Here is a 12,005-nt window from a genome sequence, read left to right as displayed (position 1 = left end):
TAAATACTTCACAGAAATCCCCCTGTACTCCCAATAAAAACATTGTCCATAACAATATGAAAAAAGCTGTCTCCAGGTGAATTTTCCAGTGTTTTGTGTCTTTAATATCCTAAACACTTCAGAGAGTCAACTCAGAAGTCTTGCACTATCTTAACATTTCCCAAATTGATGTAGTATACCACACTGCTTCATGGTGTCAGAGTATTTCTTACCCTAGAGATGGGAAAAGATCCAAGTGCTGTTGCAGCTATTCATGGTTACTGCTTCTTGCCCTTCCCCACATTTGTTGGCCAACACATTTCTGTCTCTGAGAAAGCTCCTGACTGTGCCAGGAGCAGCCCAGATCATCTCCAGGTTGTCCATTCCCCACTCAGACCTGTACAAAGCCAACTGAACTCCACAGCAGGTGCCACTGGCAGCCACCTTGGGTCACATCTGTCACTACTCTTGTCCACAGAGCCACTGAAAGGTTCAGTGGTGACCACACACAGGACTGAAAAACGTGCTCAAGATTCAGAGTTACATCTTGAAAAGGTAAATTCTCCAGAGAGGAAATCAGGTTTATATAGAATTCAAAGTGAATTTATAATTATTGTCAATGTCACCTGACACTCTGAAGGAATTTCAGCTGTATCCAGGTGACTTAGGAAGGTGGACAGATGGGCACAGCAAGCCCAAAAAAGCCCAGTGGCAGGGCTAGGAAGAGAACTGAGTCTAACATTAGTCCAGCCTCTGCCTTCTCTTCAGACACAGGGGACTCAGAGATGCATGTCACAGGGTTTTAATTCAGTGCAGCATCCCCTGTGCCTTTATAAAAGGAGGCATTTTTCATTCCACAGTAAGAGAAAAGCCTTACTTTTTGCTTTTCTGCAGCCTCCTCCCCTCTCCAAACCACAGCTCATTGTTATTTATTCAAAACTAGTAATTTAAATTGCAATTAAAACCAGACATTTACTGCAAAGCTGCCATAGCCCAAACCACAGTGGTTTGTAACAAAAACACCCCAGTGCTGCTGACAGGCAGCAGCCACATGGGCTGGCTGTCATTTTAACAGGATCACATCAATCCCACGTGCAGAACTGAGAAATGCTCTCCTCAGCAGCCCCAAACATTTTTATTACCTGTATCTGAAGATGACAAAGTTTTGCTGACTGGAGCACCATGAGAATGGAGGGCTTCAACAATGAAATCCTTTTCAGTCACCTTTACTTTAACTGGAGTTTTCACAGGAGAATCTGAGGACCAAGTTTTTTGGTTATTTGAACTGGTCAGGAAATTTTTTATTGCATTAATAATAATTTATTATACCAATTATGCCTGTTCAAATTGTGTTTGAGAAAATTGTTTAATAGAAATTCTCAACACATGTTTTGTGGTAAACATGACCCTAAAAGGCCAGTGAAGTGTGAGAATTTTTTTAAACATTGTTACATGTTTAAAACATGAAACAATGTTTTTAAATATTCTACTGTAACACATTAGACAGCACCCACTCAAATAAAAGATTTGCTTTAACAACTTAAAAGAACAGAGATCTTTGTGATGCTTCACACCAAGGAAAATCTGCTCCTGGAGGACATGCTGAAAAGTATTTTGTCACCAGGTAACACCAAGCTTCATCAGAGATGATAATACAGATCAGGGTTAGAAGGCACAGGATGGTTTGTTATCAGCAAACCTCTGAAATATTTGTCACATGAAAAACCATCCACCAAAATCCAGCTTTTCCACATTATCACACCATGGTGAAGATTTACAGAATTAAAAGAATCATTAACTGTTCCTCTTGTAAGAAACAAGTTTTTGTGAAAATTAAAATCCTGATTCTGGAGAATACAAACAACAACCCCACTCCAACACATCAGAGACCCCTGGAAATGGCACTTCCCTGCCATCCCAGCCCCCAGTGCTTCTCCTGGTGCCCGTGGAGGAACACAGGAAGATCTGGAGGTGCTGACCTGTGCTCAGGGGGGAGGATCTGCCTTCCAGACGAGGTTTGGTTCTCACAGCAGTGACAGTGGTGACCACAGTCCCACAGGGCATCACAGTGCGGTCCTTCTCGATCTTGGTGGCCAGCACTGGAGAGGAGACCTGCCTTGCCTTCAGTTCACTGGGTTCTATAAAAGAGAACTGAGGAGACAAAAAAACACCACCTCAGAAGCAAGAAGGACTCGATTTCTGCTACTCCTTTTAGGTTTTGCTGAGCCAAACTCAAGAATTAATTCTTTCATTAACACACTGTTGGAATCTGAAATGCAGGGAACTCTCAGAACTTTGGGCCTGGAAGCCAAAGCTTAGAATTAAACACAGGATTTGATCTGAGACCTTGGAAAAGGCTTCCAAACTTAGGTGCTAGAAGTGAGAAAGTGGATTTACAGTTTAAAGTAGAGACACATTAAGTTGAGGAAAGTTTAGAGTTTTAGAGTTTAGGATACAGAAAAAAATAAAAGTAGCTACAAAGGTAAAAAAGGAGTTTAGAATACAGCACGGTAGGTTTGTGTGTCATAACATGATTAGTTAAGAAAGCTTACACTGCAGCATAAGATGAAATATTTAAGCATTGGGTCAAAAACATAAATATCCTTGTTGGCAGTGTTTTATTGGTCAATAAATCCTTAAAAGGATTTATTTTATTTTGTAACTTTTAATTTATTTTATTTTGTAACTTGGGGTCTTCTGACCTTCTGAACCATGCAGTAAAGATGTGAGCCAAACTCACCCTTCCTGCCTATGTTGAAAATAAGAAAAATAAAACCCATCATCTAAAACTCAGAGGTCCCATCTCTAAATCATTCAAAATTCCTTCCAAAATCCCATCAGACACAAACACCCTGCAATCAGAACAGGCTGGTCTGACTCAGCCACAAGCCCAAGCATGAGATCACAGAATCACAGAATGATAAGGTTGGAAGAGACCTCTGAGATCATCGAGTCCAACCTATGCCCTAACACCTCAGCCAGACTCCAGCACCAAGTGCCATGTCCCGTCTTTCTTTAAACACATCCAGAGATGGTGATTCTGCCACCTCCCTGGGAAGAGCATTCCAGTACTTTATCATTCTTTTGGTGAAAATTTTTTTCCTGATATCCAACCTGTACCTTCCCTGACATAGCTGGAGACTGTGTCCTCTGGTTCTGTCAGTGCTGCCCAGTGGGAGAGACCGACCCCACCTGTCTGCAACCTCCCTGCAGGAAGGTGCAGAGAGCAATAAGGTCACCTCTGAGCCTCCTCTTCTCCAGGCTAAACAGCCCCAGCTCCTTCAAACGCTCCTCACAGGGTTTGTGTTCCAAGCCCCTCACCAGCCTTGTTGCCTCCTCTGGATGCACTCAAGCATCTCAACATCCTTCCCAAACTGAGGGGCCAGACCTGGACACAGCACTCAGGATGGGGTCTCACCAGTGCCAGGTAGAGGGGAAGGATGACCTCCCTGCTCCTGCTGGCCACACAATTCCTAATGCAGGCCAGGATGCCATTGGCCTTCCTGGCCACCAAGGCACACTGCTGGCTCTCATTCATCTGGCTGTCAGCCAGGACCCTCAGGTCCCTTTGTGCCTGGACACTGTCCAGCCACACCATCCCCAGCTTGTAACGGTGTAGGGGATTTTTGTGGCCAAAATGTAGAACTCAGCACTTAGACTTAATAAACTTCATGCTGTTGGACTCTGCCCATCCATCCAACTGATCTAAGTCTCTCTGCAGAGCCCTCCTTCTTTCCAATAGATCAACACAAACTCCCAGCTTAGTGTCATCTGCAAATTCACTAATGAATGACTCCATGCCCTCATCCATGTCGTCTATAACAATATTGAACAGAACTGGTCCCAGTACAGAGTCCTGAGGGACACCCCTGGTGACTGGCTGCCAGCTGGATCCACCACCATTCACCATCACTCTCTGGGCCTGGCCATCCAGCCAGTTCCTAACCCAGCAATGAGTGCTCCTGTCCAAGCAGTGGGTGAGCACTCCCAAGCAGCTCCTGAAGGAACAGATGCCCCCCAAGCCCCCAGCCCAGCAGTACCTCTGCAGTGATGGAGCCCAGCCCAGGCCCTGGCTCTGAGCTGCTCAGGGCAAAGCTGTGCTGGCCACAGGGCTGCTTCCTGAACAGGTCCAGAGGGACAGTCACCTGCCCAGATAAAGGACCTGCAAGAACAAAATCAGCAGGGTCAGCCCAGAGCTAAGCTGCCAGGATGTGTAAGAGAGAGAATACAGGAAGGGAGGAGAAAAATTCAGGCAAAAAATCGCAGTAACTGGTCGTACACCATGGGGCAGAGAAGTGGCATTTTACAGCTTTTTTGCCATTTTATGACTATTCCTCAGCCTGGCCTAATACTGTGTAACAGGAATGGAATGGAAGAATGGAACCATGAACTATTACTTATTTACTGTTCTTTCTGACCATTATTTTTCCCTTTATATGCAGAATGTCGAGGGAAAAAAGAAAACAACTATTAGGTTCTTGGACAATCCCCATAACCAGTTTCTGCATCTTTCATTTCAGAGGACAATCTGGATTCCTGGTTAACTGGTGCATCACAACAATAGTGTTTAATTTGAACTTTAGTGAAACTTCAGCAATTCTCTTGTTCCTCCCCTGACTTTATAAGCTCCACTAGATAAGAACAAATTATTAGCAAAGGTACAGCATGATTTAAGAGGTTCAATTCTAGCTTTCTATGCAAAGCAGAATGTTTTAAAACAATAAATTCCTACACTTCACTGGCCTCTTGGGGTCAGGTGGCCACAGAACATGTGCTGAGAATTTGTATTAAACAATTTTCTCAAACTCTTACAATTTGAACAGGCATAACAGGTGTAATAAACTCTTGCTATACCTGTATTATACAAGTAGAGATCTACACTGTATTCACATAACTCAGCTCTCTGCTCATTAATATGATTCTACTTTGAGTCTTCTACTGAAGTTTTTTGGAGAAGAACAGCTCAGCAGGTATGGAGGGGCAGAGGCGGAAGAAGAGAATTGTCAGTGCAATCCACTGGGACCTTTTTCTTCAGGAAACCAGGCTGAACTTAGGATGCAGAACATTCCTGGTGCTGTTTGAAAGGCTAAAGATGTTTAGGTAGAGTCAAGACTACATTTTGTCCAAGAAAAACATAAGTTTGCTGACTCCACATACATATTCTTTTAAAAATAAAAAATAGCATCCACATCAGAAATTTTTTAAAGCTTTTGCCTTTACAATCTCTCCAATAATCACATATCATAAGCAAGGTATTGCACAACTTTGTATATCTAGATTATTCTAAATAATTCTGAAACAACAGAATTGAGTTGTAAAAAATGTTTGACACCCCCATGTTTTATATTTAATCCAATATAATCAGAATTAGAGTGTTTTACACCTGATTGTGATTTTCATACCTGAATTGTTAGGCACTCTCTGGGACTTGAAAAGGAAGGATTTACAATTAACCCTATTAGTCCCCTTCAGCCACAGAAAGAAATCAAAGCTTAACTTGAAACCAAAAAGGTTCACAGTGGATCTGTTAGATGCTTAGAAGATGGAAAAATACAGGATATCAGCACCTGGATAACTCAGCATGTTGACAATCTTGAAAGAAACTCAAAGATTCTCTGTAACATTAACCTAGGCACCTGGTCAGTGTATTCTCCTTCCACCCATGATTTCTGATGGATCTCACAGTTTCTGTGGCCATCCAGAAATAAAAGGGGACTTCTGCCAACACTCAGCAAAGCTCACATGCTGATCATGTAAAGTAACTCAGTCTCAAAATACTTACTATCCAACTTTCCATCTTCTACTATTTGCAGTTGCAATGCTTTTGATTTGGCACTTAGTTCACTGTGAAGGAAACAAAACCACATTAGGTCTTTGCAGCCCAAGCAGATTTTCCTTTCCTTGTAGGTTTTCCCCTTTCCCCAGCTTTTCTCAGCCCTCTCCGAGCCAAACACTGCACCTTGAAGGTGGGTAAGAGTGACTGAAGGGATCACAGTAAAAAAACATGGCCTGGGCACCTCCCTCATTTTGCACAGGTTAAGTTTGTTGAATTTCAGAGGATTTTGTTCTACCCAGGAGCTGAAGATGGTTCCTAGTCTGACTGCTACACCACAAAGCTTTGTTTCTCCTGGCAGGATCAAATTTCTAAGTCAAGATGCTGGAACAGGCCCAATCAACATCCCCATCAAAGCAGGAAAGTGTCCTGCAAAAACAGGCCAGATGCAAGAAAACACAAGTAGTTACAGCTTTAAATGAGAAGAGTCAGTATCACTTTTCCAAAACAAGACTCAAGGATGCTGCAAGCCAGCAAGAGGAGTTTCTGTGTGACAAAACCAAGGTGAACTATTCTCAGGATGACACATGTGGTACTCCCTAAGATGGAGTAGACAACAGATACAAAACCCTTCCTCTGACTGACACAGTGAAGCAAACTGGGTGCCTGCTGAGGAACCCTGCAGTAAAACTTTATTTTACACCCTTCTCAGCAGGCATTCTGCCAAAACCCCTCAGGGCTTGCAAACATGTATTACATTTTGCTATGTCCCTGTTTCAGGATGGTGTGATCCTGGCTGCAGACACTCCATCTCCGTTAGATGCTGTGGCACATCATCTATGCAGCAGATTTTAAGTTTTTCCCTGCCACTCCCACCTTTCCTGCACCCCAAAACTTGGAAAGGAGAACCTTGATGGTACTACAGCTGCTTTGCCAAGAAGCTAAATCAGAGTCTGGCATGGTGGTCAGTACTGTGGTGTTCAGAGTGGAGGATATTTTTGGCTCTGAAGAAAGAAAAGGGCAGAGATTTGTGTGTGGGAACTTGAAAGAAGTTCAAAAACCCCTGGCAAAATCCTAATCATTTATCTGTAAAAGCCCCCAAGCTTACCTCATGCACTTCTGAAAAGCAGTGTGGAAACCCCAGCATTACTCCTGGTGTCAAGGCCAAATTCCTGTCAAGTTAATCACATCCTGCCTGCCCTCTCTCAGCCCTTTCAGTTGGAAAAGGGTATTATTCTTACAAACTTCCTGTCCCAAACTGCTGGGAACCTGTCTGCTCTGCAAGCCTGAGCACGGGTGCTGTTCCACCAACAGATGGCTGAAGTGAATCACAGAGCCACTGGCTGAAGCACTCTGTGATACTTCAGAAAACAAAGTTCATCACTGAGTACCTCCTCTCCTAAACTCCTGCATCTCAGAAGTCATTTCTGCTTTGCTGTTAAAAAGTGAAAATAAAAATAGTTTTAGAACTGCTCACTTCTGACCTTATTTACAGCAGCTGTGTGAATCACAGAATACTGTGCAGACTGCCTGAGAGTCTCTTTTTTTTGTTCTACAGGAGAAAGAAAATCTAGTTAAGTTTTCCACTCCCTTTTTAGTCATGGCCACCATTCTTTCAGATGCTCAATTGTTTTTACACATTTGTTTTTCCCACTCAGGGGATGGAATGGAGAGACATGAGATTCCCTCAAATGCAGTTTTCACAGTAAAGTTACTTCAAAACCTTGCTAGCAAAACCTTGCTAGACCTTGTTAGCTTTTAGGCAGCTAAATCTTGCTACCTAAAAGAAGTGCTAACACTTCTTTTCCAGCACTGTAGGAAAGCATGTGGTGATTTATTATGCCTGTGACTGCTGACATTTACCAGAATCATGTCTCTACCATGGAACACCTAGAGACTTGTACCTGATAACCATGCAGAGGGTAATTAGATATCCTGAAGTCCCCACCAGCTCCAGATTTCTCTGAGGCCACACAGAGAAAGTCCAAGATGGACCTATTTCAAAATGCCATTATTTTACTTTAATGTAAAAGTATTCTCAGTAGGTAAGTTACTTACAAGATAAACTCTTCCTTCCAAAAGGGATGTGCAGCATTTTTGGCTACAGAGCTGGAAAACTTCTGCATAGGGTCATTCAACTGAACTATACACACAAGGTTGGTGCTGCCTGTAAGGGCAAGAAAAATCAGTAGCCAGTTATTAATGCTCTGTCACCAAGAGATCACTTACTGCAAAGAAACCCCCTTTCCTTGCACACTGCACTTCTGAAGAGACTTTTGCAGACATTTTCTCACCCTCCCACAGGATAAATGCCTTCCCTTGGCTTGTACACCAAGGATATTCATGGCAAAGGTCGCTATTGCATCACTGTTGTCTTATGAACTATCCTACACTCTGTGAAACATGACAGCCCAATTTAAATCCTGCCATGAAGCAACAAAATGCAGGCATAAAACGATCCAAAAAGATGGGGAGACAAAGAGTGAGCAGGTGATGTTGTGGGTGTGAGGTGGGGAGGGAGTAAAGTTGTTTACAAGCTGCTTTTAAAAAAACAGAACTTTTCTAAGTTCCCCCTGGCCACAGTCACAGTGGTTTATCTGGAAATGAAAATAAGCTTTTTCTGCTGGCAAGTGACTGATGACAGCAGTGCCAATTCACAGTGGTTTGTGCACCGTGGCTTTTAACAAGTTTTAAAGCACTGCTGCAGACTTATCTCTGCTTTGATCTTGGAATTTGATAGTGTTGCAAATTGGCATATTAAGAGTAGTTCTACTGCCGCTCCAAGGGAAAATAGTTTCCCTGATGTGTTCCTCTTAAAACAGTTTCTTTCATATGGCTCTGACAGCATCAGAAATAATTTAAACCCAGACTTCCAACACATAGAGGAAAGCAACAAAAAGCTCAGCACTGACTGTGTGCAAAATCAAACAAAGGATGCTGCCCCCAGTTCTGCAGAAGAATCTGGGTTTGTATTTGTTATGAGCAGCTCTCAGTTGTTCTCTGGGGATGCTTTGGGGCCGTGGATCAGCCCTACCTCAGGCACAGAGGCAGCCTGAGCCTGGCAAGATGATTAGAGGAGACAAAGCACTGAGCACACACAGCTTATTTGGGATCCAAGCTGACCCCAGAGTAAGCAGCTGAGCTGCTTTCACAGGGGCTGAGCCTGAGCTCATGGACCTGGGCTGGATCCCCCAGCCCAGTGTCTCTGAGCCTGGTCCTGCTGTCACGTCCCCAGCCCAGCGGAGGGACCCTGGAACTACACCTAAGCCACAAACCAACTGTACCCAACAGGGTATTGCAGCTTTTCTGCCCTGGACACCCTGCTGTAAACAATTAACTGCTTTTTCCTCACCAGCAGAAATCACTTTTGCCCTAAATAATTCCCTGTAGAGCACCTAGTACAAAACCTAGGTACAAAAACAAAATCTTTGTTTACATACACAAACTAAGGAGATAAAAACAGGCACAGCCCATAAGCAGAGAGAGACCAGTTCTGCTACTGGGTATTCACCAGTTGACCTAAGATATCTACAGGAGAGCCAGAGCTCCTATAAACCCTGTCAGCATCCATCAATCATCCATGGTTTCATCAGCATGGACAAGCTGCCCCTCCCCAGTCCCCTGTGTACCTGTGCCTGAAATACTGCACACTCCCATGGAGCCTGGGTTCCAACAGGACAATTCATTATTGTTAGGGAAGGGAATATTAATTAAAAGTCAGCAAGTTATGTCCAGAAGCCAGCACCTTTCCAGCTGTGCAGGATTCCTACTTGATTTCCAGGGTACCAGTTAAACCCCATTATGAAGCTTTATTTCTAATCCTCAGTTCCAAATATCTACACTCCAGGAGCTGTTGGGGAACCAGCAAAATTCCCTCTAGTTCCTGTTAGAATGGCAAATGGGGATTTTGCTATGTCCCACCAGCTGTGTTCCCAGAGCAGAGCACATGAATTGTCTCTTTTCCCTCTTGTTTTTGAGGAAGGTGCAGTGATTTTCAGAAGGTGAATCTTCTGTTTTATGCACTGTTTGCACACAAAGATATCTCATCTCATGACTTTTAAAGAGAGGCAAAATGACCCAATCTTTTGGAAAGTTTACTCTGCACTACAAAATTGTAAAGTAATAATAAATCATAGAATGGTTTGGGTTGGAAGGGACCTTAAAGATCATTTCATTCCAAACCCCCTGCTGTGGGCTGGGACACTTTCCACTTGACTGGGTTGCAGTTGCCAGTACATTTTATTGATAAAGGACATTTCACAGCCAAGAGTTCCAGAAGTGCTTTAAAAATAATTTAATTTTTTTTTAATGAAAGCTCTGCAGAGATTTTTAGGGGGATCACTTCCAACCAGGATGAGCAAAGCAGCATTACACAAGACTCTAGGGCAGAAACCTATTACCTCTAACTGAAAAAAAAGGAGAACAGCAAGTAGGATGTCTTTATCTAAAACACTGCCTTGCTCAATTTAGCAGCCACAAGCTTCCATTAAAAATACTGTTATGGAATTGTTTAGTGGCCATAAACAACAGAGCCTCCAATCTGAATTTCTGCTGACAGAATCTGAGCTGTGCCTCAATCTGCACTTGAAGAAGTCTGAGCCTTGCAAGACAGGCCTGGTGCTGCTTTCCAAACCCAACACTAACTCCACTAGGCTGTGACCTCTTTTTTGGCTTCATTCTCCACTTGCAAGAGGCACCTTCTTTCTTTACCTGCAGAGGCACTTCATCAGGGGAAAACATCCCTGACAACAAAAAAAAAACCTTTCAGGAGTTTCTAATACAGGAGGAGAGTTTGAGATATATCTGCAAATCACCCTAAAGTAAAGAAAAATGAGGTTACATTGAATCAAGCCAATGTCATAGCCATCAGCTAATGGAGAGTTGGATTTGAGCCCCTCATCTTGGGTACAGCCAAAGTGAGAACTTTAATGAATTAAAACTAAAAGCCAGAATATAATCAGCCAGCTTTATACACGTGGTCATTTCAATCTGTTTTCAGCAGTGATGGATTTCGGTACAAGAAGAACAAGATGTTTAAATACTCCAATAAACTAAAATATACATTAAGTCAGCACTGGCACAGGTTGCCCAGAGAAGCTGTGGGTGCCCCATCCCTGGGAATGCTCAAGGCCAGGCTGTATGGAGCTTTGAGCAAGATGGGATAGTGGAAGGTGTCCCTACCCATGGCAGGGGTGGAATGAGATGAGCTTTAAGGTCCCTTCTAACCCAAACCTTTCTGTGATCCTATGAAGTTTACTTCTTAAAATACAGCAATTTCTTAAACCTTCTTTTGAGAGCAGGCTGTAACCCAGAACTTCCACATTACCTCAGCTGAAAGGAAAGTAATGTGAGAAACAACTGCACAATTTGAAAATTTAAAGAGTTTTATTAAACCTTAACAAAAATACAGCAAAGGACTACATAAGGAAAAAGCTGCAGTGCTGGGAACTGCCCCTCGTGCACACCACATGGCCAGTTCATCTTGAAGATGGATGCTCAGTCTTTTACACCCCTGGGGTTGCATTAGCCAGTCCTGGCCCCTCCCAAAGTCTGTCAGTCAGCTCTGCTTTGCCATTTATCAGTGCAAACTGCTTTCTTGTCACTGGATTGGAGGTCAGGTGTTGCCATGCCTCACCCCCTAAGCACCAAGCTTTTCCATTCCCACCTGCCCCAGGTAAGGGACACATGTGCAGCTTCTTTGTACCTGTCCTGGACAGCCCTGGCTGTCTGCTGGCAACAATACAGGGGGGAAAGGGAACTGTGGGGAGAGCAGAGGGCATCTAAACTACAATAACATCACTGTACATCACTAAAGCTTTTCTGAATATTCACATGATAGTTATCCCTTAACTGTGAGAGCCAATCATCTCATTATCCATCTATAAAAGTAAGAAAACCCAACCCATGCCAGCCTGAAGTGGAGCAGCAGCCCCTGGGCTGTGGTACCTGCAGCACGGAGATCGCTCGGCTCCACCGCGATGTTCCTCACCAGCAGCTTGAGCTCGTGAGCCCTCGGAGGCTTGGGAGGACTGGTGCCCTGAGGGAGAAGGCTCGTGGTCTGTACATTCTGCAAAAGGCAACCAGGACAAGGGCACTGTGCACATGCCAGCACCAAACCCTGGTGCCACACTGGCACAGGGAAGTAGAGGTGAGCTGGGCTGGAACACCAACAAGGAGGTGGGACCACAAAGCCTCCAGTGCCACAGGCTGTGCTGTTCTAAACATGTGTCCCAGTTCTTGTCACTGAACACTG

The 12,005-nt window shown here is 43.7% G+C and overlaps 1 protein-coding gene across 2 annotated transcripts in view; it reads right to left on the bottom strand.

Annotated features, from left to right (window-relative positions):
- The window catches only part of C2CD2 (C2 calcium dependent domain containing 2), a 39,542-nt gene that overhangs the window by 12,647 nt on the left and 14,890 nt on the right, over positions 1 to 12,005 (bottom strand). Inside the window, exons 6-11 of one of the 2 annotated variants that reach the window (XM_030234828.2) lie at positions 11,699 to 11,819; positions 7,811 to 7,919; positions 5,762 to 5,823; positions 4,020 to 4,141; positions 1,959 to 2,130; positions 1,122 to 1,235 (exon numbers count right to left, since the gene is read on the bottom strand). In XM_030234828.2, the coding sequence (XP_030090688.2) occupies positions 1,122 to 1,235; positions 1,959 to 2,130; positions 4,020 to 4,141; positions 5,762 to 5,823; positions 7,811 to 7,919; positions 11,699 to 11,819 (700 nt within the window). The remainder of the gene's footprint in view (positions 1 to 1,121; positions 1,236 to 1,958; positions 2,131 to 4,019; positions 4,142 to 5,761; positions 5,824 to 7,810; positions 7,920 to 11,698; positions 11,820 to 12,005) is intronic. The other variant, XM_030234829.2, reaches the window with a different exon arrangement.

Source organism: Serinus canaria, chromosome 1 (assembly GCF_022539315.1).
Source record: "Serinus canaria isolate serCan28SL12 chromosome 1, serCan2020, whole genome shotgun sequence".
In the NCBI taxonomy this organism is placed as follows: Eukaryota; Metazoa; Chordata; class Aves; order Passeriformes; family Fringillidae; genus Serinus; species Serinus canaria.
This window is presented reverse-complemented; position numbering and strand designations above follow the sequence as displayed.